This window comes from Ruditapes philippinarum, unplaced genomic scaffold (genome assembly GCF_026571515.1).
Source record: "Ruditapes philippinarum isolate M1 unplaced genomic scaffold, ASM2657151v2 ctg644_1_1_1_1, whole genome shotgun sequence".
NCBI classification, from domain to species: domain Eukaryota; kingdom Metazoa; phylum Mollusca; class Bivalvia; order Venerida; family Veneridae; genus Ruditapes; species Ruditapes philippinarum.
In genome coordinates, this window is record NW_026859959.1 from 106,100 (window position 1) to 133,873 (window position 27,774).

The window sequence follows — 27,774 nt, forward strand, 5'->3', positions numbered from 1 at the left end:
GCAGAGCTAACCACTCCGCCATGGACGATTTCTTTTGCGCACAGCTCCTACATTTCTTAACAGATTTCATCCAAACTTTCACAAGATTTTCACAAGTGCTCTGATTTTATCAGTTTGGTAGAATTTTGGCACCTTGTCTTCTTCTCCACACATGTATTAATGTGTGGAAAAGTTGAGAAAACCTGGTTATGTCACAACTTCCAGTTACTGGTTATAACTTTTCACCACTTACAGATATGCACTAAACAGTTTGATCTATGATTAAAAAAGATTGTCAAAAAACTTCTCTTCTTGAGACCATTGTCATTAAGTCTCAACACTAGATAGGTTAGATACAAGGTTAGATGTACACCTAAACATTGTAAGAACATTATCTGGGCTAGAATCACACTTCCTTATTGGGAGTAGTTCTCGTAATTTATATAAATATAAACAGAGCTCTGTTTACAATATAGCAAGGCGGGTACAGTGGTGACAAGGGTGCATTTTACAAAATTAGTTGCTAGACTTATTCTGTATATGTTACACCACCATCCTCCAAAATAAATCAAAATGTTCAAGTATTCTTCTGGTGCAAGTCTACACTAGCAACAATAAATAAAATTATACCAGACAAAATCAAAATATAACTGAACTGGGTTTAAACTAAGTACTTTATTCAACAATTTGGTGTGTATGAACAAACCCTTTAACATAACGATATAAACAATTAACACATGATAAATGTGTGCCTTAATATTGATTTGCAACAAAATTGTTTCTGAATTAAGCTCATACAAATGGCAAAATTTGTTTTAATCAATTAAATTGGAATAGGAATACAAGGATATCAATCCCTTAGCCACCTGGTGGCAATTGAATCTACCCATGTGACCAGTGCACACATTTGTGCTGTCTGATCATGGTCTGCACTGTTTATTATTCATTCAGTACTTATTTTGAAATTTTCTATAAAATGATAAATAGTTTTGGCAAAACTGAAAGTTTAAAATAATTTATTTGAATACAAGCATTTCAAAAAATCAAACAAAGCATTTAACTTTGATATATACCCTCAAGTAAAATAAAAAAAATATATATCTTCTTAAATTTCTCAAGACAATGCAGTACAAATGTATCTATTATATATTCAATTCATGTTTGTTTGTCTGATTTATGCTGAATCTAACATATGTCTCAACAATCTTACTGCCTACCCGACTTTCCTGGATAACTAACCAGTGATTACCAATTTATCTACAAGTGACCAAATTGTAATTCCACATAATTTCTAAATCAGCCAGTTGGCACAAATGACCATTAGCCTCAATTATTTGATACCAAAAAAGTAATAGGTCACTCAAAACTGGTAAGCTTAAGTTTATATTTCAAATACATTTTTGTCCTTTGGAAATGAACAGAACCAAAAAAAAAAGTTGTGTGGAAAACAAAAAAGTTTGACAACACAGAAGTAAAAGACAAATGATTGCAAAACATCCTTTTGTTTGTTCTATAAGTAACAAAGAATGAGTCTGAATAATGTTGTGTTAAAAGACACTTGTGCACATTGGAATAAAAATGTATGTCAACATTAATAGAAGGAAACTATTATAGAAGAAATGCTGATCTTAGATGCAATGTGAATAACATAGCATAGTCAGATTCACTAGACAGACACAAGAATGGTCATTGCATTGTATATTCCTTAACTAGACACTTGTTATAAGAAAAATTTTCACAAAATAATTGCCATTTTTTACTTAAACCTGGACGTATCCTATTAGTAAAATAAATCAAAGACAACAGTTTTGAATAAAGTGAAAAAGATTAGAAAATGTAAAAATTGTGCTCAGTTATTGAATAACTTCTCAGAATCACATCGAGATAATATATTACAGAAAAGAAAAAAAATGTAGACTGTGATAGAATCTTAGTGATATTAAATTTATTTAATCTCTAAATTTAATTAATAATATTTAACTGGATTCATTTGATTAATTCTTATTTACAAGCTAATTTACACACAATTATTGCATGTTAATAATAGTTGTCTCCATTTGCTTTTTTTGGTAATTGTCTCCCTTTATTTTGTGATAATTGTCTCCCTTTATTTTTATGATAGTAGTCTCCCTTCATTTTTGTGATATTTGTATTTCTTTGTTTCAATGCTTAAATTATTCATTTGAAAATTGTCTCCCTTCCTTCACATCAACATATAACTGCAGCTTTAAAATTATACAAAAAGTCAACTTCTTTCCTCATCTCCTCCTTTGCAACATATAGAGGTCAGGATAATACCAAGTTCAAATTACAAGGTCAGACTTGAAGGTCACATATCCATGTCAGCTTCCTCAATTTCATCATCTCTGGTGAATGGTTCTAAATTTCTTATTGACATCTGAGTCAATTTAGGACATTCCTGCATCATATCAATATTAAGGTCAGGGGTCACCTTTGTTCCATCCAGATTTATCATTTGAAGAAACAGTAATGACAAACTAAGAACACCTAAAAATAAGGGGAAAAAGAACAAGTTTAACTTTTTTTTCAAGAAACGAATTAACAGTAAAAAATTATGAATACATATTCATAAGAATAGTTGTAAAGTTTATACACATATTGTTACCTTAGAATGGCAAATGTCAGAAATCATACAACTCTTGGTTTTGTCATTAGCATCTTAACATGCTTGACCCAATTTTCAATAGACAGTCTCAAAAACATAAGTAGATTTCAGCCATTTTTTAATCACAAGTATTAAATAATTAAATAGACCTGAGCAAGATTTTAAAGACTGGAGTAAGCCTATGCTGTTTTCAAAAGACCATTTTATCAAATATCCAGATATCCATGCTGTCTGATCATGGTCTGCAATGTTTATAATTCAATCAGTTATTATTTTGAAATTTTCCTTAAAAATGATGAACAGTTTTGTCTAGATTGAAGATAATAATAAGTTCAATTAAAATATTTAGTGTGCTAGGCTTAATACATAGGAGGAGAATGATCGGTATCCCAAGAAGCCCTAAATAAAACATCTCCCTTAATAAAACATCTCCCTTGATAAAACATCTACCACTTTTAAGAAACTACAAACTTTAGTACTGAAAAAAGTGGCATTAAATGCATTTTTTTTAAAAACAAAACAGACTTAAAAGTTTAAGACTTCAAGGTAATTAGACATATCATTTGCTTTATACCTTTTCGGTCATATAACAAAATACTCTACCACTAAGTTTCAAATTGTATGAGCTGCCTATGACCACATAATTTTCTGAATAATTTGAATTGAATGTATTATGTACATGAAAATCAAAATGTAAAAATTATGAGTGAAATTACCTTTTTTAGTGACCATAGTTTTACTAAGATTCAGCTTTGCTAGGTTAGTACAGTTATTTAAGACACCAGACAACAGGAACTTCGTTGTTACACTGCAAAAATAAAGTAAACCAATAATATGACAGCTTCACAATCAAATTTCTCAGAAACGCAAATCACACTTATTTAAAGCCTAATTCTTTATATATACTGTAACCCAACGAATATTCGCGACCAATTAATATTCGCTTTATTCGCGGATGGCCACGAAGCGCGAATATTTGTTTGCGCGAATAAGTCCGCACGATTTCGCGAATAAATTGGAGAGAAATTTTTATTTTAGACGTTGTTCATGCAAAGCTACTTGACCGGATATATTCGAATTTTACGGGCACCTGTTAGGAAGTAATGAATTGTTATGAATATTGCCATAAAGCAATAAAAACACAAACTAAGTAAACTACTACTATTTTATGAATATCAAAAGAACTCTATGTCAATATAGCAATCAAAATAAACATCCACATTTTAATACAGTTTATGAAATACTAGTAGGCCTATTGTCAATCACGATACGTATAGGGTACTATACGGAGCATGTGTCAGTTTTAAGTTTCTTCATATTTACACTTCTATACTAAGTATATTGACAAAAGTGGATCACAAAAGGCTAATGTTTTTTGGATCCTGTAAAATAATTGTTTGAGTGAATTGTTAAGACAAAGGTGGTATAAACCTATCCAGCATCACAAAAGGGTATTGCGTGTACATAATTACAAACAGTGAAATACAAGATGGTTTTATACTAGTATCAATTTTACCCGTCAAACTTAACAGCCTGTATAGCTCAGTTGGTTAGATTGCGGACTCATATAACATAATTTTCTCGCGTGGATTCGATCCCTGATTGGAGAAGGTATTTTTTTTATGAAACGCTTAAATTGAATTTCTTAAAGACTTTTCTAGATAAACTGTGGGTACAAAATATAAATATGTTTTGAAAATAAGATGTGCATATAAAGAGAAAATGTTTTGCTGAATTGTGATCACAATTTACTTACCTATACAATATACGGCTAGAGTATTGTTAATACCATTAAAGACACCAATAATGACCTCAATTATTGAAGATTAATAGTCGGATAATGGATTTTACAGCCCCATCGGACTTTCCAATCCGCGAATATTTTCTTTTCGGAAATCAAGAGAACGCGGAAATTAATATTCGCGAATATGTCCGACCTCGGCAAAACGCGAAAATTTGTATTCGCGAATATAAATTGGGTTACAGTACATGTAATAAATCAATATTTATTTTTTAAATTAAGCAATAATTTAATAAGAAGAAAATATATTAATATTAAATGATACAAAGTCAATCTGCATGTAGAGATGTCCTCTAACATTTACAAGCATCATGCATCTGTTCTATTTGATATAAGTTATTCAGACACTAAATGACCGCTAGGAAAAAAGAATGGTACTCTCTGTATTAAGACATCTCCGATAATTAATTACATTTATTACATCATTGCTTACATTTTACTATTCATGACAAGGTTTAACATAGATTACATTTTTCCCTAATAATTTTACTTACACATGGCTAAAATTCATTGAGGATATTTTTTTAATTTGAGAAAATAAGACATAAACATCTGTGATATTAATTTTATTTCACTGATCTTAACTCTCAAGATATTATATGGCATACAATAAAATAGCAGTTAAAAATAAGAAATAGCTGTAAATATATTCTTACTTTGTACAAGACAGACTCAATTCCACAAGATTTGTTAATGCTGAAAAAGAAATTGTGTCTTTAAATATAATATTTGTGGGCAATATTTCAATTTTCTTTCCATTCTTTATAAATCGATAATGTCACTGAAAGGGTTAAACTTGTATAAATATATTTATTATATGGTCCAAACAGTAGTCAACAGAACTTTTTATAAAATCATATTCACTGGATGTAGTATCATATTCACTGGCTGAATTGGATTTTCCCAGTTTTAAAAATAGATTGAGACTCTTATTCAATGACCATACACCATTAGACTGTTAATTACTAGTGTGCATTAAAACATATTTGTTGCGTTTTGTTCTTTATGGCATATTTCTCAATTAAAACATCATTACTTTACTTTTATACTTAAAGGCTATACCTCAATGAAGAGTATGAACTTTAATTACTTTTGTATGTGTATGTAGATGATGCAAACCTGACGGTGTATGCTTCGACAAAGCAGGCAAAAGTTGTACATGTATAAGGTTATACTTAAAAAAAAAATTCTTTCTTCCGGCAAATATCACATCATATTCAATGGCACACTAGTCAAAAATTGAATAATATACATAGTACAATCATACCAGTTCATGTGTGCAAAGTAATCCAAGTTAACTTGCCTTACAATCAATCAGATTCTGTGTTTTTAAATATTTTATTTTCTTTCTGTTAATTTAAAAAAAATTCTTTTACTTACCACCAATAATTTTAGCACCTTCATCTGTGACTAATGTTCTATCAATATTTAAAACTTCTAGCTGCGTTAAACCTTCCAGGAAAAACATGCCCACATCAGATACCTTTGTGTTACTCAATATCAACTGTTTTAAACTGAAACACACATATAATTTATCTACAGATTATATATTGACATTTTTAATATTGACAGTTTTGTGTCTTGTATAGAAAGCAACAATGATATAAAGTATGGCTGTTAATCATTATTGGAGAAACAATTAGCTATATTGCTGTTAGATTGTTAAACAATAATTTGATGTATTCCTGTGACACTGTAAAGCATAACTAAGATATAACAATTAGCTAAATTGCTCTTAAATAAGCAGAAAATATACAAGATGGCAAATATGTGCAATCACACTGGGATTTGAACTTTTAGTAAATTTAACTTTAAATAGTTTAATAATATATCTGCTGATTAAATGCTTCATGTTTGTGTTGCAGATTAATTTCTTACAAACAATATAGGAATAAATGCACGATTCTGAAATTTAACAATAAGTAACCCAACAGTCCACTTAGATATTACACATAACAGATTTATATACATGTATATGAGATCTATAAATGTTGTCCAATTGTACTAGGTAGTTTATTATTGTAGAATATCAGGCCCTAATTAAGTGACTTTAAATAAGAAAACAAAGCAAAACTCTTTAAACAATCATCATATACCTTGACATTTTCCCGATATGCTCCATAGCTTCATCTCCCACAAGGATATAGTTGGTTAAATCTAATGATGATAAAGACAAACCTAAAATCAAACAAACAGTAGTTAATAAAATTCATCAGAACAATGGAAACAAAAAGCACTTTAACAAACATAATTATCTCAGTCCTTCATTTGTCTGCAAAGCTATATTTTACTTAACCCTTATCATGTCAAATATCTTTAACAGATTTGTCCATCTTTCAATATGGACAAAACCATTCATTATTTTTTTAGGGAAAGTTTTAAAAAAGTACGAACTGAGTAGCAAACAGTGTCGACCATGATCAGAAGGCATGTATGTACCTGCTGATCTTTGTTTGTAATGATTGCATGGATAGATCTAGTTGCTGCTTGCATGATATCCTGCTGAATTCACGATTTTTTCCTACTTTGAATTTGTAAATGTCCATATGTAGATTAAGGGAATTCAATATCAGTATCCTAAAGTGTATTGTCAGAACACAAGGTAATGCAGTCTGTTCTAACTAGACTGGTGGCAAATGTCTAAATTTATTACCAACAGTATTGAAAGAACTGAGAACAGAGTGCTTCTTTTTAATAAATCAGGTTCAAGGTCACATCAATATTGTCAAGGTCTTAACTCATATGACAACTTTCAAAACTAAATGGTGGAGTTAGACACTTGCTGACATTTGTTTACCCAGTCATTAACTTGAAAGACAGCTAACAGGAAACTTTTCTGATTTAAGAAAGTCCAGCGTCCTTGATTAATTGGTTATTTATTGTCCAAAGTAAAAACATGTTAAAACCATAATGAAATAGGTGTTAATTGTTAAGAAAAATTCAATCTGTTATCAAAATCACTGTTGTAGTTAGTTGGTTAACCAACATGTAACTTGTACCTGATATGTATTTTATTCCCAGATTAGTTGTTGTATGTCTTGACGGAAGCACCAATGTATGTAACTTTAAATCTGAAAATAGAGATATAATATATGTCTGACACAAGACACAGAAATATCTCGAATATGTAGTACTGCAATAGAAGTGACATTTATCTGATACACAATTTCATTTATCATTGTTTTTGAAAGTGAACATTTGAGCAAATTTTGAAAAAAATATTCAACACTTAATCACATAGTATATATGATTTATGATTTGTTATGTTGACCACTGTTTAGCCCAATGAGATTGCAGCTACGGTATAAGTGTTTTTTTCTGCGGTGACTTTATTTCTGCGTTTTCTGCGGTCAGTTTTGGCACCGCAGAAAAAAAAGCCGCAGAATATTTCTCTTACCTGCTACGATATATGTATCCTGCATTGTGACCCATTTCGTCTAAAGTAATAACGACTAACAGATTATTACGGTTAGCGGGTTTTCAAGTTGTATAAAATTGCTGTCGGCTAAGTATGTAATCTGTGTTTGTAAGGATGTACATATTGTTAATTATGCTAATTTAAGAATAAAGATATTTCAAACCATTCCAACCCTTATACTGCTAAATAATCGTTGTATACTTTAATTGTCATCTCATTTACGGTAAACTTCTATCAATTTTATTAAATTAAAGATACTACCGGGGTATATTTTTCACACGTCACTTCACGCTGATCTTTCTATAATTGCACATTATATTTGTTTGCAAGAAAACAATATAATTGTTTGTAATTACTATACAGTTTTGCAGTGACAACGATAAACAAATGCGAACGTATACATGCAAATATAATAGATAGGGTAATGTGACTTAGTCATTGATAAGACGAGTTGCAGAATTTAAATCCCGTTTGTCCAAACAATGTGCCGCAGAAAATAAAAACATGCCAAAATTTGGAAAAAACGCATAATTTGGAGCCCGCAGAAAAAAACACTTATACGGTATTTTTAGATTATATAGTAAATCAGTTTACAGCTTGAATTGCCCAATATATATCAAATCAAATCATCTGAGATGATGACAAGACCTATCACTGTGAATAGAATATTGACTTTGCTTATCAATATTAATTTTAAAAATCAGAATATATGAAATTCTATAAATACCTGAGAGTTGTCTGAGAGCCTCATCTCCATTTACATTTTCTGTATTGGCAATATTAAGGGACCTGAGACCGGGATGAGCGGCAAGACAGTACAAAGATTCTGTCACTATACCAGTCCTGGCTACACTGAGGCACTCCAACTGCTCCAACTCTCTGATACCAGATAAACTCACAACCTGTCACATAAAATAAAAGACATGCATATTAACCCTTTTCCCTTCTTGATCTGAAAGTGATAGGCCTTTGCCACCAGTATAGAGCCAGGCCAGCCTGAATATCAGTGCAGACAGACGTGGTGCTATACTGTTGGTTGATCAACTTCAAAGCTTTGTATTGATAACCTAGTACCCCAACATTGATAATGGACAGATCCAAATATGGAAGCTTGACAAGCCCATTTAAGAAATTCAGCAGATTCTGGGTTGTCTATTTGTTTAGTTCAAGTTTACCTGAAAATTTCTAATAAATCAAGCAAAATATGACATGAATTTAAAATATATCTTTAAACTCTTAATACTCTTTTCCTAAAATTTTACTTGAAATTTTGAAAAAATTTTCAATCATCTAAATATGTAAAGCTTTAATAAAAAACAAGCAATTATCATAGTATTGCAAGCAATCCATAAGTCCCCTACCGGTTAGAACCCCAGCAACATTCTGATTTCAATTTTACCAGTGAATGAATGACATGAATGAATCTTTTGAGTTCTTAGTTTGTCTATTTCACAGTAATATGTTAAGTTTCCCTGCCTAGTAAGGAAATTATGTTTATACAACCTTGTCATATTATTATGATGTGGGATTTTAAAGTAAATCCTATAAGGAATGAAGAAGTTGGAGTAAAAAATACCAATTTCTCGAAAAAAATCTAAGTTCAAGGGGGACGTAATTCTGGAAATAGTCTTGCTAGAGTATTTAACCTTCTCAAAAATGTTGAGTGATAATAAGAAACATATATATGAAGTTTGAGGTAGATACATTAGGAAATAAAGAAATTTTTTAAAAAAGACAACATTTTTTTCTCATAAAAATTCTAAGTTCAAGGGAGGTAATACTGATAATTTTTGTGCTAGAGTTGTAAACCTTGTCACATATGATGTGGTTGATGACCAGAAAATTATATTTAAAGTTTGAAGTTAACACCTTAAGAAATAAAGAACTTATAGTGAAAAAGCTGAAATATTTAAATCAGAAATCTTGAAATTCAGGCTATTTGTTGCCATAGCAACCAAAATTTTCAACATAGGAAGAAAAGAAAAAGATGTGCATAATCCCCAGACTGCCATCTACCCATATTTCAAGTTTCATAAAAATATTTTCAGTACTTTTTGCGTTACCTCGGGATCCAGTTTTGTGGACGGACGGATTGACAGACAGACAGACGGACGGACGTCCGGCCGAAATGGAATAAGGGGCCATTTCTTTTGTTATTTTCTATTGTTTAATAGAGGGCCAATGGCCCCTTACTCTATTGTTACGGAATGAACTCTATTGTTCTCTTTTGTTCTGTTTACAGTTAGATGGCCCCCTATCCCTTTTCGGTAGTGCGGACAGACGGACGGACAGACGGACGGAGGGTTAACCTAAAGTCCCCTCCGGTTAAACTGGTAGGGGACTAAAATTACATGTATATCATTTATAACATAACAATTAGTGACAATATACATGTAGAATTGTTCATTGATTGGGAGAAAATGTGTTAGCAGCAGGGTAACTCCGCCAGTAAAGCTGCGGAAGAGATTTTTAAGGGTTCGAGTCCCAGTCAAGCTGAACGGTTTTCTCTCACCCTGTGACACATATAACACAATATAAGCATATAATAACCTTACTTTAGTACCCTCTAGGTATAAGGACCTCAGTTGTTTGGTGGATGATTGTAGATGAGGGATTATAGCATGGGTAACTGATGTTCTGTTCAAGTTGAGTAACTGAAGATGTTCTGGTTGACTAGATAAATACTGTATCACACCTTGGTCTGTCAGTCCAGTGTCCTCAACATTTAGTGATACCAAATTCTGTAGGCCTTTAAAATACATGTTGATACACTTTAGAAAACTCATTTCTTTATTTATAAGTACTGGTAGATATAATTATGGTTAAACCATTTCATATTTCATTACAGAATGGTACAAGTGTAAAACTTCAATCTTGAAATTCATAGAAGAAAAACAAAGAAACATTCAAAGAAAAAACAATATTTTGAAGAAATGTTAGTATAAATAAAGTATTGACATACAAATAACTACATTGGATATATAACATCAAGATTCCTCATAGTTTTTTTTAAACAAGGGCTGTCCCTCAGCTTGCTCAACTATTATAAGCACATGACTGTAAGAAAAGTAACTTAGAATTATGAGACCGTGTCAATCATGTTGTTTGACATGAATTTAACCCATTTCCCCCATGTGTAAAGATTAGGCACGTGACGTTCTGTCTTCACGTATAATTGTTATAACACTTTGCTATATTTACAATTGGGGATGTGAAGTTTCCCAATTAATCAATAAAAACTAAGTCTTGATTTAAGACTTTTAAAGTATGTCACGATTTGAAAATGTGAACCCGCTGCTGCTTTGTTTTAATATAATTGGGGTTTTATTAAATATCTATTATTTATAGTAAAAATCACAAAGGGGAAAGTTTTTATTAATTTATAACTTTAATAAAGACTAAACCAACGATTATAGATAAACAGTAAAACATGAAAAATTTCCAAGCATTAATATAATTCTAATGTTTTCAAGATTGATAATGTAAACATGCAATTCACACAAGAGAAAATCAATTGGGAATGTATCTTTCAAATTACACAAATAAAATTCATCTTTAATTATTTTATATTCCAAAAGTAGATCTTTTTTTAAAATTACTAGTTTCTTTGCATAGAAATATCACTTAAAAAATTTTGTTAAAAATTCTTAATAAGTTCTTAAACTTTAAATAATTAAAAGCTTCCCCAATTATCAAACCCAAATAAAGACTTTCCCCAGTTAGAAAGCGCGGAAACAAAAAGGCGCTTAGTGAACGTGGCAAAATAAAATGTTTATTTCTGACAATAAAAAAATTTAATATTTTTAAAAAAGAAAGCTTATAAAAACTCAAAAGTGAAAAAAAAATGTCTATTAGATTAAATAGCCTTACTTTTATGTAAATTTATTTTTATAAAATATAGTTTTAAAACCGAGCGGCTTTACGTTAAAAATTTTGACTTTGACCTCGAAATGCGGCAATCCCACCCCTATTTATACTAAATTGAAACCCAAAACCAAAATGCCCCCAAAAACTGACTGATCCCCCCAGAATAGGGTTGCAGGTTTAAATGCACCCAAAAATTGTTGTTGAAACCCAAAGTGCACCCAAAGGAATGGTTGTCCCCCGTAAAATTGGGTTGCGTTTAGAGAATTAACAGAGACTGCTTAAAATAAAAATGGCCATCTCGCAAGGTTACCTATGGTTTAAAGTAAAATCTAAAACTTCCCATGTACATTAGGGGTTTAAATTATCCATTATTACAGTACATGGTTAAACTGCACTTAGTTAAAATAAAAAAATACAAAATGCCTGCGAATAATATGGCTTCCTATGTAAAATAGTAAAAATGTTTTTTTACAACTTTCCTAACTTTCGAGATAAATAATGGTTTTAAATCAAGTTACTGATCAAAGAAACACAAGATTTGCTCATATATGCAAAATGCTTCAGGAAATATTAAAGGAAATTTTTCGCTGGAAATAAAAAAAAATTGAAAAATCATGTCTGAAAAATTCGGATACATATTCAGACTGAAATAAATAAAAGATCAATAAGGATTTCCACAAGCATGTACAGGCTAAACTAGTATATAAGCTACTTGTATGAGTGTATGTTTTGTCATTCTAAAGCGAAATATGCCTCATCTTGTGTTTTATAGCTGGTTATATCACCAAACATGTGTGTCAAGAATTAATGAAATATGCCTAATGTCAAAGTACCAAGATGGGTAAGTATACATATTTTAAACTTGTAGAACTAAACAATAGTTTTGGAAATACAAACTTGCATCCAAAACTTAACTAATTTGGGATGGCGACATTGAATTGAAACTGATGTGAATACAAGTCTTGGAATAGTCAAGCTAAAAAATGCTGCAACCTTTATAACCTATGAAGTTTGAAGCAGATGGGCACTTTCAGGAAAAATTTTCATAATCACTTTTTTGAAGGAAAATTACACCACAATTATTTCAATGTTAGAAAAATGAAAAAAATGGCTTTGAGTTTATGCATTTCTTATCTCCAGCGGGTGAGGTAGTTTTGACCCCTAATATTGCTTAAGTTTTTAACATCTGAGGTTATCCTTCAACTTTCCTGTTTCAGCGACATATGACCTAAATTGTGTTGGTGTGCCATAAAACCAAATAAAACAAAAACAAACATCTATCATGAAAACTTTGTAAGAAGAGTATTACTCTATAAGTATCATACAAAAGTCATACTTACTTGATAAAGTGCTCACACATTTGTTTGACAATTGTTTACAACAGCTCAAATTAAGTTTCTTCAATTTCTTAAGTGCTGAAAATAAATTAAAGTTAAACATCAATGTGTGATAAATTCTATCTTTCAATCTAACATAGAAGACTTGTACAAGTATCCGATTTTCTTTTTTACAGGAATACTTGTTTATTTTTCACTTAAAACTTTTGTTATGGTTATATGGTAGATTTCCCTCAATACTGGTGAATGAAGACTTCAGGCAAGAGTTGGCATCTGAGTGAAACTATCATAGAGTCCCTGGCAAGATTCAAACCCAAGGTGATGAGAGGCAATTGTTAGGAAGTCAGTCACCTTATCTACTTAGCCACAAAGTCTGTTAACTTGAGAGTAAATATTCAATAATTATTATATATTTATAACTAAATGAATGTATCTATCCAAGAGCAAGATATGAAGTAAGATGCATGACTTGCTTAATAAAATGGGACATTACAGTTTTGGTACAATTATTTGTCAAAGAAAATATATCAAGGACAAATTATGTTAAACAACTAGGCTGATTCCATAACTTCACTATTGATTTATGAAATGACAGATTTGTTCATATATATGATTAAGCTTCTTGTTAGACCTGCAAAACTTCTGAAGGGTACCTTGATTGCTTTGTTACCCCCCAACAGGCCATTAGGGCTAATTAAATAAATTGATAATGTATTATTTAAAAGACAACAACAAAACAGAACTTACTTTTAAGGAAGTCAATTCCAGCATCAGTTATAAGAGGACAGGAACTAAGACTGAGGTGTGACAAATTTGTGTGCAACCTGAAAATACCATGGAAACATTCAGATAACATTCAATGAAAACAGTAAAATTACCATACATTATAAGTAAAACAAGAGCTGTCAGTAGGACAGCATGCTCGACTATTCTAAGTGCTTGATAGTAAAAGAGCCTTGATAATGTTAAATTTTTTAAGTTCACAAACGAAAAGGGCTAATTTTTTTTTATAAATTCATGTTATAGGCCTTAGAGAGACTCTAATTATACAGTATTTGGCTTGACTATTCGGAAGGTAATGTCACAAGGGTGTTTTATTTAGTGTAATAATACTAATTACCTATGAATACATAAATTTGACAGAAAGGTACAAAGGCTTGTTATTAAGATGTTTTATCAAGTAAATCACTTTATTATTATGAATGCATAAATTGTCCCCAAAAAGGCACAAACCCTTCAGTAGTTTATTGAGATAACAGCTTACAAGCAAAACTTTACCATGAATTTCTAAGTTGAAAAAGGGGAGAAAAATCAGCCTAAATGCAAGATAGAATTATGGATCTTTGTCAGTGACCTACAATTATGACCCTAAATGCATATGTGAAGTTTTAAATAAATACCTTTAATAGTTATTGAGATATGTAAAACTTGCATGTAAACATTAACCAAGAGACTAAGTAGAAAAGGGGATATGAATCAGCCTTAATGCAAGATAGAGTTATGGAACTTAGTCAGTGACATACATTTATGACCCTCCAATTATGACCCTTAGTGCATGTGTAAAGTTTCAAGTAAATATCTCTGAAGACTTTTAGCCTTTAACCAAAATTTCTAAGTTTCAAAGGGGCAAATAATTCTGCAAATATTGCAGGCAGAGTTATGCAATTTTGCAAACTGATGTACATTGTTACTTTAAAAAAGTATTTTAAATTTCAATTGAATATCTCAAGCAATAATTGAGATATTTGACTTAACAAAAAACTTTAACCAAAATTTCAAAGTTAAAAAGGGGCATAATTCTGTCAATATTGTAGGCAGTTATCCAACTTGTCAATCTGATGTACCTTGTTACTATAAATAAGTAGTGTAAGTTTCAATTGAATATCTCAAGCAATAATTGAGATATTTGACTTACAATAAACTTTAATCAAAATTTCTAAGTTAAAAAGGGGCATAATTCTGTCAATATTGTAGGCAGAGTTATCCAACTTGTCAATCTGATGTACGTTGTTACTATAAATAAGTATTGTAAGTTTCAATTGAATATCTCCAGCAATAATTGAGATATTTGACTTTACAAAAAACTTTAACCAAAATTTCTAAGTTAAAAAGGGGCATAATTCTGTCAATATTGTAGGCAGAGTTATCCAACTTGTCAATCTGATGTACCTTGTTACTATAAATAAGTATTGTAAGTTTCAATTGAATATCTCAAGTAATAATTGAGATATTTGACTTTACAAAAAACTTTAACCAAAATTTCAAAGTTAAAAAGGGGCATAATTCTGTCAATATTGTAGGCAGAGTTATCCAACTTGTCAATCTTATGTACCTTGTTACTATAAATAAGTATTGTAAGTTTCAATTGAATATCTCAAGTAATAATTGAGATATTTGACTTTACAAAAAACTTTAACCAACGCAGACGCCGACGCGGACGCCGACGCCGGGGCGACTACAATAGCTCTCATATTCTTCGAATAGTCGAGCTAAAAAGTAAACAACGATAATTTTATTGTTAGTGTTTAATGTCTCCCACAGTTTGTGATAGTATTTCAAACATTCACTTTTTGTTAGATGTCGAGCCACAAAGACACTGTAATAAAAGTCCTACAATGACTCTTCTCCTTAACTGGAAAAAACCCTTCATGATTGTGTTATTTCATGGTTATTTCAGCGTTATCTCGGGTACAAGAATGTACCTAAGTGAAACCACAACCTTCTGCAAGTTAGATGAATAGCTTTATCACATGAAATAATTAAAAACCCCTGACGGAAATCGAATTCACAACTGAGAGGGTCAATTGAAAGATAGCATCTTAAAACACTTTGCCACAGAGACCCCATTGTTCAATTACTTATTTAATATGTTAATAGTTAGTAATAGTTCTGTAATAAATCATGGAAGTAATGAGAAACAGCATGCTTTTAAATTACAGGATGATAAATCTGTAATAGTTAGTAACTTACCTTACAGAATGAAGTAAATCATTAGTTGTATACGGATAACAGTCTAAAATCAGTTTTCTCAAATAACTGGAAAGAAAAAACAACAACATATTCTTAGAATATTGTTAATAAAATCTGCACATCATCCAAAGCATTTGTACCCTGTATATTAATACAATGCATAATTCAATCCATTTATTTTATTAAGAAATAAAGTGCAAAACTGCAAAATATCTCAGAAAAAGAGATTGTTTTTCTTCTAAATAACAGTTGCAGAGAATTGTGTTTAAAAAGATTCTAGAACTTCCCAACTTCAGCAGTTCATGAATCAATAGAAAAAAGTTCAACTTGTTTCTTATAACATAAAAGAAAGTTATGAACTAATTGAGGCTCATTATTTCAAATATTACTCAACTACCTTTAAAACAAGAGCTGTTGGTAGGACAGCACCTTACAATTCTCAATGCTTGATAGTAAAGCAAGAGCCTGGACAGTGACCTTTTGTGCTCTTAAATAAGTGTGTGACTTTCAACCAATTCCATTCAGTTGTTTTTGAGATACCAACTGACATCTCCTTATTCTTATGTAGAATAGTCAAGCTAAAACAGTATCTATATACAAGAGGGCCATGATTGCCCTGAGGTCGCTCACCTGTATATAGGTATATAGCCCCCCCCCCCCCCCCCCCCCGGGCCAATTTTTACCCAAGGGCTTTTATTTGTTTATTTGAACAAACTTGGTAGATACCCATAAGAAGATGTTTCATGCTAAACATCTAAGTTCTAGCTCATTGGGTTTTTTAAAAGAAGATTTTTTAAGTTTTACTATACACATATAGTTAAAAACAATGACACCCCTGGGGCAGGGCCAGTTTTGACCCCCAGGCTTTTATTTGAACAAACTTTGTAGATATTTACTTAAAGATGTTTTATGCTTAATATCTAAACTCTAGCTATTTGGGTTTTTTCAAAGAAGATTTTTAAGTTTTTGCTATACACATATAAGGAAAATCAATGACCCCCGGGGCGGGCCAGTTTTGACCCCAGGGCTTTTATTTGAACATATTTGGTAGACACCCATTAGAACATGTTTCATGCTAAATATCTTAGCTCTAGCTCTTTGGGTTCTTTAAAAGAAGATTTTTTAAGTTTTTACTATATGCATATAGGGAAAATCAATGACCCCCTGGGGCGGGGCCAATTTTGACCCAAGGGCTTTTATTTGAACAAACTTGATAGACATTCACTAGAAGATGTTTCATGCCAAATGTCTAAGCTCTAGCTCTTAAGGTTCTTTAAAAGAAGATTTTTTAAGTTTTTACTATATGCATATAGGGAAAATCAATGACCCCCTGAAGCGGGGCCAATTTTGACCCCAGAGCTTTTATTTGAACAAACTTGGTAGACATTCACTAGAAGATGTTTCATGCCAAATATCTAAGCTCTAGCTCTTACAGTTCTTTAAAAGAAGATTTTTAAGTTTTTACTATATGCATATAGGGAAAATCAATGACCCCCCGGGGCGGGGCCAATTTTGACCCCAGGGCTTTTATTTGAACAAACTTGGTAGACACTCACTAGAAGATGTTTCATGCCAAATATCTTAGCTCTAGCTCTTACAGTTCTTTAAAAGAAGATTTTTTAAGTTTTTACTATATGCATATAGGGAAAATCAATGACCTCCTGGGGCGGGGCCAACTTTGACCCCAGGGTTTTTATTTGAACAAACTTGGTAGACATTCACTAGAAGATGTTTCATGCCAAATATCTAAGCTCTAGCTCTTACAGTTCTTTAAAAGAAGATTTTTTAAGTTTTTACTATATGCAAAAATCAATGACCCCCCGGGGCGGGGCCAATTTTGACCCCAGGGCTTTTATTTGAACAAACTTGGTAGACACTCACTAGAAGATGTTTCATGCCAAATATCTTACCTCTAACTCTTTGGGTTCTTTAAAAGAAGATTTTTTAAGTTTTTACTATATGCATATAGGGAAAATCAATGACCCCCTGGGGCGGGGCCAATTTTGACCCCAGGGCTTTTATTTGAACAAACTTGGTAGACACTCATTAGAAGATGTTTCATGCCAAATATCTAAGCTCTAGCTCTTAGGGTTGTTTAAAAGAAGATATTTAAAGATTTTTCTTTCGGTTGCCATGGCAACCAGAGTTCTGTATGGAATTAAATTCTTTGAACAATTTTTAAAGGTGACCACCAAAGGAACATTCCTGTGAAGTTTGGATGAAATTGGCTCAGTGGTTTATGAGGAGATGTCATTTAAAGCAAAAGTTTACGGACGGACGGACGGACGACGGACGACGGACGGACGACGGACGGACGCCGGACGAAAAGCGATCACAAAAGCTCACCCTGTCACTCTGTGACAGGTGAGCTAAAAATGGTATGCACTTTACCATGGAATAAATGCATTGAGGGTCTTGGGTTTAAGTTGTTTCTCTTTCAGCAAGAATTCTAGAATCACTTGTGCCATATCCTCAGATATACCAGCCAGACTCAGAAGTTGATGCCGAGGGTCGTTTAATCTGTGTGTGATATGTTTTAAACAATGGATCAGTAGTGACTGTACAGGCTGATTTGCTCCCGATAAAGATGTTCCGGAACTTGTGCCTGGAGTTTTCATGGGCTCCTGCACAGGTTGAGCCATACGCGCCTGGGCTCTCTCCACTATCAAAACAAAATCACAGACATTTAAGCTAGATCTTGCACACCTTCTCACTGTGTTACATATTTATACAAAATTTAACTCCATCCATAAACAACAAAGTTATAGACCAGACACAAACTTGACACAGAAGGATGAACGGTGCTCTAAAAACTATACATCTCCCTAATTTGGGGGCCATAAAAATCAGCATTAAAATTCATAATTGATACAAATAATAAACCAGCAACTTACATGCCAGTTCCCTTGCAGGTCTATTTTGGTAACCATCATTATGACTCGGATCACCCATAGCAACCAATCTTTGTCCAACTCCTCCAAAAGCTTGATTACCTTGGTCACCAATCTGCATCCCAAATATGTCATGACCTTGCCCTAGAGAACAATATACAATACTGGCTGTTTTATTTTAAATTTTACAGACATCATATTCTGATGAAAATATACAAACAAATTTCTCTTAAAAGTATTTGTTTTTTGTTTGTTTGGGGTTTTATGTCATATCAACACAGTATAAGTCATATCGCGACGTTCCAGTTTTGTGATTTTTTTCGGGGCTGGGGGACCTGTGTAGAACCCACTTTCCAAATTTTGCGGATACTTCCCTCACATGAAAGAACTAGGACGAACCCACAGCGGTGAGGGGCAAGTGGTTTGGAGTCAACGACCTTAACCACTCGGCCACAGACGCCCCTAAGTATTTGTTTACACACCAATATTCTCAAATTTACCTAAAAAAATTGACAGTTTTGTCAAGAATCAAAAATAGATGAGTCCATGTAAATGATAAAGCAAGGCACAGTTCTATGAAATTAATAATGCATATTGTTTGTTGCTGACACAAATAAGAAAACTCACCCCTGATATTTCCATGTGGGGGAGGCATACGTTGTCCAATAATACCACCAGGCATTTGGAGTCCATCCCAGGGATTACCACGCCCCATACCTCCTGGAACTACCCTATGAGGCTCCTCCTCCTCATCTTCTTCCATGATCTCTTCTTGGGCTGGCTGACCAAACTCTTCAAGAAATTTATACATGATATCAATCGTATATCTGTGATAAGAAAACAACATTTTTACATGTTCTGCATATAATCATTATTTAAATGTACTGCTTCCGGTTAAGGCAGTGCCTTGTTTTAACTTGAATTTACTTTTCATCTTTAGAGCATCTACAGCAATACTTTAGTATCGGTAAAATCATTACCCTAGCTGTACTAAATTTGTATACTGGGCATGTTATGTTTTTAAATTTAGTACTTTCTATTGTTTGTTTGAGGGATTGCAATTTGAAAATGAAAACATTGGGCAGTAAAAAGTATAGTCTGGAAATACAGCGCCAATGTGCAAGATGGCGATGGCGAGGCTATATACAGGTATCATAGACATGTCATGTTTCACCCCTAGCAACCAAAATTATGAATAGCAATTGTATGATTTTTTTATTCTTACTTTTATTTCATCATAACAGTTACATAAATATTCATAGGCAAAAAACTATTAAGATTACAAATTGTCACGACAATTGCTTAAATCAAACCAATATCTTATCATGAAAAAATAACGCATATATACCTTGGTGAGGGGCATTTTGATTCTCATTATCCATTGAAATACCATGACCCCAATTGTGGCCTCTAGGTGCATCATGTACATGACTTGGTGGAATTCTGTTAACCTCTCTGTTGACCTCAACCATTGGCGGAGATGACAATGTTTCCATTGGTTCATGAGACGAATGTGACTCTATAAAAACAAATATTTGTTAATAACTTAGTGACAGCTACAGATATAGTAACAATACATTTTGTTCTTGTCAACAAATTGTGTAACACTCAGAATTTAATTTTTTTCCCTGGATGTGGACACAGGCACTAGACACAATTAATTTACCTCTATATGCTCATAATACTATATATAAAGAATATAATTATATTCTTTATATATAGTATTATGAGCATATAGAGGTAAATTAATTGTGTCTAGTGCCTGTGGATGTGGATATAGACTTGAGGGCCATTTGTATCAGGCTGTATAATAAATAAACTTCTGCCTACCATCTAATAAACTGTTAGCAGTAAGGCTAAACCTACCTTCTGTGATTAAGGCCTTTTATTTTCTTATTATTACATTTTAATCACAGTCAGGAAGGAAAGTATAAGGTAAATAATGTTCAGGAAGAGGACTTACCTGACGATGTTGAAGGCGTTTGTTTCTTCTGTAATACTAAAGAACCTGTGGGAGTCAGTTTAAGCACAGTCAGCGTCAATGGCATGTCACCTGGTGTAAACTCATGTCTAGGGAACGGCTAAAAAAAAAATATGTTGACAATTTAAATATACATGATAATAATTAGATTCGACTTTCTTCACACATATGAAATCCAAGTCAAATTTTAAACAATTTAACACTGCCACTACTGTGCTGCTATGCAACAATTACCTTAGTTCAACTTCTTCTCTTTTTTTCTCCAACTGTTTTTGTTTTTGGATTTTTAAGTCACACAAACACTGGCTACTTCCAGCTTTATAAGTGGGGGAAAACCACTCTATTTATTGTTTCAGGCACAAGCTGGCACCTTAGTATAACCACTGACCTTCCATAAACCAGCTGGATATCTTCCTCACATGGTAGAATCTGAAGTCACAGATAGGATTCTCACTCACAGGGGTAAGATCAAGTCATCAGCCTTAACCACTCTGCCACAGAGATTCTTATTTTCCTATTTTTAACTATACTAGTATCATAAATGTCCCTAATGGAATCTTTACAAACATGATCATCTTAAACATGAATTAAAGGGCCCTTCTAATTAGCCACATAACTCAGAATGCTGCTAATTTTATCAAAATTATTCTATAAATCTATGACTGTGTATTCAAGCTTTAAGTAGCAATGGTTAATAGGTACCTGTATGAAGGTATATCCAGTCATATCTGGATGATGACTAGCTGTAAACTCCCATACTTGTTGTAATGTTGAAGCAGGACTGAAGGAATGACGCAAGGATCTCCCATCTGGTAATCTGATCTGTAAAATATAGAGAATTTTGAGTACAATGTGACTAAAGACTGGTATAGACTATAATGTAACTACAGCCTGACACAGACGTTATAGATTATGATGCAACTACAGCATCATATGAGATCAAATGTGACAAAAACAAAGTTAAAAATAAAAATGAGATTTCAGTCAGTTATAGACTTTCATGAAACTAAAGCCTGGTAAATACTACATTAAAACTGCAGCCTGGACTGGAATAAGTTATGAGTATGGACTGATATATAGAGCTGTTCTGGCATAGCAGGACTATTCCATTTCACAATTAAAGAGGATCACCTTAAAGCAATAAACGAGAAGTTTTCAGAAGCCATAATTGGCTGAACTTTTACCTGAAGAAGACAAGTTCCACTAGAACTAGATGACTGTGTCACTGATTCAGTTTTCACATCTTTCTTTACATCTGATTCAGTGGAGACCTTCTTAGCTTCTGAGTGACCTGGAGTAGCCTGAAGAAGTTTTTTCTTCTCTCTGTCATCTGCTATCTCCTTCAGAATCCTAGCATGCTCCTAAAATAAACATAAAAAAATTCAGAATTAAGATAGTTATGATGCTTGCTTTCTAACTGTACATGTATATCTTTTAATCAAAATAGATAACAAGACACAATAATTTGACAGAGATATAGCCTGTCCAATGATTGACAGTTCATCGCTAAAAAGTCAAAATACAAAATGATCTTCATTTACAGAAATTGGCAGCATTGGTTCTGCACATTACCTTGTTGAGGTGAAAATTTGAGTCAATTTTTGAAGAAATACCTTCAAAAGGTATAGGATTTATAGTGCTGACATTATGAAGATAGGTCAACAAAAGAGTGATTCTGTAATAGCCCCACCCCCCTCCATTGTATCATTGGCTTATAGGCCCTAAAGGGATATTTCATCCATAGTTTGCATCAAATGCATATACCAACAATAAAAATATAGCTCCTATCAAAGGCAATTATCAGTTATGACTTGATTCAATATGCCATCAATAGCTCCTATAAAAGGCATATTCTATCTAAAGCTCATATAAATGGTATATGCCATCAATGGCCAATGTACAAGGCATATGCCATCAATGGCCAATGTGCAAGGCATATGCCATCAATAGCTCCTATAAAAGGCATATTCTATCTAAAGCTCATATAAATGGTATATGCCATCAATGGCCAATGTACAAGGCATATGCAATCAATGGCTCCTATGTTAGATATATGCCATTAATGATTAATAGTTCCTATAAAAGGCAGCAATAGCTCTTATACCAGGCATATGCCAGCAATAAATCCTATACAAGACATATGCCAATAATAGCTTCTATTTAAGGCATATGCCATCAAAGGCTCCTATACAAGACATATGGCTTCAATAGCTCCTATACAAGGCAAATGCCATCAATGTCTCCTGTTAAAGCATATGTCATCAAAGGCTCCTATACAAAGGATATGCCGGCAATAGCTCCTATCAAAGGCATAATTTTTATTAGGCCATCAAAGGCTCCTATACAAGGCATATGCCAGCCATAGCTCCTATACAAGGCATTTTAGGCATACATGTATGTAATCAATGACTCCTATTAAAGGCATATGCCATCAATACCTCTTATAAAAGGCACATGCCATAAAAGGCACATGCCAGCAATGGCTCCTTTAAAAGGCATATGTTGTTGATGGCTCCTATACAGGGCAAACATGCCAACAATAACTTATGCAAATTATGTTATCTATTGCTTGTATCAAAGGCATATGCCACCAATGGCTAACATCTAAGCGATTCTTACCTCTTTTTGTCTCCTTTTTTCTAAAACAGCCTGTTTTTTGGCTTCATCCATTTTTTTCTGCTCAAAATTTTCTTTGTATTTCCTCTGAGCGTCACTCATGTGCATTCTGCTGACAATATGAACTTCTGGTTGACTCAGATCAGCTGTAGAGTCACCGGACTGACCATCCGAGGGTTTTGATTGGTTGATATCAGACTGAGGCTGAGAAGTGGGTTCTGGGATTGGATGAGGCTTCTGGTAAGATGACTGTGTAGATTCAGTACCAAAAGTGGACGTTGTCTGTAATATTTGATAATACAAACAGAACATAATTTCATAAAGGGCTAAACTTCTGTAATTCAAATAAAATATATACCTGTTTAAAACTTAGCGAGTTACTCTTTAATTTCAAGAGTGTTTTGCCAAATCAAGTTTCATAAATGTTTTTACTTAATAACTAAGGTAAAAAAATTAAGACTTTGCTCAACAGACATGACCAAAAGATATATTAAATTCTTTTTTTTAAATTAAAAATTTTACCAGTTATATAATTTTTATCATCAGTTATAAGAGACAGTGATTAATCAATATATTTAATATCAACCTTGTGAATATCAATTTCTAAACCAGTCTTGATGCCTAGGTAAAATTGATAAAAACTCTTGATTACTTGCTTACAGATCTAAGTTTAAGACTCAGTCCAGCCTCTTCTCCCACTGCAGCATTTGGGCGGAGTCCTGGCTTACCAGCAACTATCCTGTAAAGAATAAACTGCAGTCTATTTGATCTCTCTACATGAGTCAGTACATGACTAATGAACATGTACGCACACCTTAAACACCACGAAGGGGCATCTATGACAGGATGGTTAAGGTTGCTGACTTCAAACCACTTGCTCTTCACTGCTGTGGGTTCAAATCCCATCAGGGACATTGGGTTCTTTCAAGTGACGAGGCTATCCAGCTAGCTTACAGAACATCAGCAATTCTACTCTATTAGTGTCTGAAAGAGTGCAAGAGCGGGCACCTGAGGTCTTCCTCGAGCAGTATAGCTAGAAAGCTACCAATATGACCATTACTGTTTACTATTGTCGGTGCGAAATAAAACCCAACAAAAAACAAAAAACCCATGGATGCTGAGCTATATTATCATATGTGCAATTTCCAGCGCTGATATTTTGCATACATGTATAAACTTGAAACCAAGAGGACCACGATGGCCATGTATCACTCACCTGAAATACATCACTGAAAAGGTACATGAATGTATGAACTTGAAAAAAAGATGGGTTGTTCTTAAGATTTTGAGACTTCATTGGATATTTTCCAAAATAGTTTGACCTGGACTCTAAAAAAAAATCATTGCATATCAAAAGTATTCATTGAAATATTTTGAAAGTGTGAAAATAAATGCATTTATAATCGGATTAACCTTCAGCTGTTATGATTATGATGATTCATTTTACACATACCTAATGATTTTTATCTAATAAGTCTACAGACTTAAATTAAATGCTGAAAATGACAGCAAAACACAGCTCACCATTCAACAGCAGATTCCACTGTATTTTTACCAAAATTGATCGCATCCTGGCAGTCCTGTATGTCAAAGCCCATTGACATTAGACACACAATAGTGTCGTCCACACCCTAAAACATAAAAAAGTTGCACTGTATGTAAAAGAAAACATTTAGTCAGTACTGATTTTTTGTACAATACTTTTATTAAATTAATAATAATTAATATAATTAGAAATTATTAACTAACCTTAAAATATAAAATTCATTTCATTTCCATAAATAAAGTTTATCAGATCATTTTGCTTATATCTCCTTTAAATCAACACAGGGGTAAATTTTAAATTTCTAAAAAATTTATTTGTTTTTAAAACAAACCCGAGAAGGTGCAAAATTTTTGAGTCATTTAAAATGTTTTTTTAATTAAAGCTATCATGGCATTTTCATGCTAAACCCCGGTCCCGCTATTTAAAATTTAAAGGTCATTCGTCTGCAATCACATCCAAGGCAGTTCCCCATGTGTTTTTATTTGGGGAAAAAAAAAGTGTTTTTATGCTAAATTTAAGCGATTGATGATATTTCCCGCAATAACATCCTTGTTTAAGTATGCAATATAAAATGGGCATTATCTTGCTGTATTTAACATCATCATTACCTTCACAATGTTCGCTAGGATGGCAGGGATGACTATTTCAGTGTAACATCTGGCAGCATTAAAACTACCACACACTGTTTTCAGATGCATCTTACCATCATAAGAAATACCTCCCCAGATATTTACAATCCCAAAAATATTTTTCTCACATTATTAACATACAATTTATTAACATACAATTGTGGCATGAGATTGTGAAAGAAAAACAACACATACATGTCAGTAAAACCATGACAGTTAATTATCAATACAACTTGTTTTGGGGATAAATCTGAAGGGAAAAAATTAATAATCAATAATCAATAAAAAAGCGTTTGGATTAAAACCATCCTAAGTCAGTTTTCACTTGTTTGGATCAAGGCAAAAGCCATGCTCTGATGTGCGGTCGATTTCAAAATATTTCATTTTTTAACCCTTTAACTTCATGACTTTGTTTGAAATTTGTAATTTAGAAACTAAGTTTGTCACAATAGCTGTGGTTGCAGTATTATACAAACTTTGCTGGTTTCGCTTGTCCTGTACTGTAGTTAGACTTCACTCACTTTATACCATACTCATTCTATTTAATTTATATATAGGACATTCCTGACTAATTTGAAACACAGTTAAACTGTTAAATGAAACCATTGCTTGGAATAAGTGATTAGATTACTCTTGAACATGTTGAACCGAAGATTTTACTTCCATCTGTCCATGAGATAAGATTTTCATAATATCTAAAGTAACGATTTTGCGATGACCATCAAAATTGGTCTTAACATGTTAACACCCTAAAGTGGATCGGAGCACTTTTAATATTTGTCCACAGTAAAATCCGTGTTTTATAATCCTAACCCTCACCCTCTAACCTTCTGACTAACTCATAACACAAATCCTTACCCATCACACTGAATCCGGGTCAGCTCGGCCCTTAAACATACTCGGCCACCGAGTCAGCTCGGCCCTATTCCAACTCGGCACGGGTCAACTCGGCCCACTTTTAAAAATGGGTAAAAGACATAAAAGGACTCCTATTGTCACGGGAAATTTTTAAAAATCAAATGTGTATGTTTTTAAAAATACCCCCCGTTAATTTTGGAGATAACTAAAATTGACTCATTCCCTCAAAAATTTATAAATCCCCCCTGCCCCCCTTAAATTTGAACTTATTTTATAAAAAAAATTTTTTTTTTTTCCCTTTTTATTTAAAAATTTACTGGTTTTCAAAAAAAAATGCATTTTAAGGAAAAAAAAAAACCCCCCTTTAAATTTTTATTTTTTTTTTTTTCTTTTATTCCCCAGGCACCCAAATATTTGGACCTGGGGAAAGGAAAAAAAAAATTAATTATTTTTCAAATGTTATATTTTTTTTTTCCCCATGACGTTTCCTTTTGCTTTTATTTTAATTTTTATCAAAACTGCAGACCCAAAAAAAATAACTTTTTTCAAATAAATTTATTTTTGGGAACGGTTTTTAAAATAATTAATAATAATAATTTAAGATATTTTCTTAATTATTCATTTTACCCTTAACAACATGCAAGCCAATAGTTAATAAACGTTATAGGCCTATATATTTTTGTAAAGTAGGCCGAGTTGACCCGTGCCGAGTTGACCCGTGCCGAGTTCGTAGAGGGCCGAGTTGACTCTTTTCCATCACACTAACCCTTAACCGTAACCTAGAAACAATTTGAGTGATTTAAGAGAAACTTAAAATGTTACATTTTTAAGATTTTTTTTTCTAAAATGTTAAAAATAACTGCGGACATATTCGAAAGTCTAGCCAGTGGATCCACTAGAAAAGGTCGAAAATATTTTGTACGAATTTAACAGCTGCGTAATAAATTTTTGAAAAAAACATACACCTCATACTGTAGTAGTTGTTAAAAAACAGTAGGCAAATAATTACCTGTGACATTTTCCACAGTGACTTAAGTCTTGGATTCTATTAAAAATTTTTTTAAATTTATAAATAAAAAGTGAAAATTCCGGGAACAAACCCATAAACCCCCCTATTTTCCTAAATTTGCCTTAGGGGCGAAATTTGCCCCTTTATATTTTTCCCCCTTTTTTAATTAAAAGGTTTTTAAAACTCACTAAAAGGGTTTTTCCCTTTTTCAACTCATTAAAAACCAAACTCGTTTAAAAAAAGAAG

At 32.7% G+C, this 27,774-nt stretch overlaps 1 protein-coding gene across 1 annotated transcript; it reads right to left on the minus strand.

Moving 5' to 3' along the window:
• Positions 1–639: 639 nt before the first annotated feature.
• LOC132758417 (uncharacterized) lies at positions 640–27,587 on the minus strand. The gene is made up of 22 exons (XM_060750089.1): positions 27,529–27,587; positions 25,011–25,117; positions 24,147–24,225; positions 23,490–23,768; positions 22,055–22,231; positions 21,573–21,692; positions 20,853–20,970; positions 20,238–20,408; positions 19,517–19,681; positions 18,893–19,033; positions 18,390–18,660; positions 15,999–16,064; positions 13,776–13,852; positions 13,032–13,106; positions 10,380–10,573; positions 8,552–8,726; positions 7,406–7,477; positions 6,503–6,584; positions 5,787–5,920; positions 5,063–5,102; positions 3,322–3,413; positions 640–2,487 (listed from the first exon to the last, which is right to left on the minus strand). Exons 1-22 carry the CDS (start codon positions 27,535–27,537, stop codon positions 2,309–2,311), a joined length of 2,823 nt encoding a protein of 940 aa, XP_060606072.1. The 5' UTR covers positions 27,538–27,587; the 3' UTR covers positions 640–2,308.
• Between the last annotated feature and the right edge of the window lie 187 nt (positions 27,588–27,774).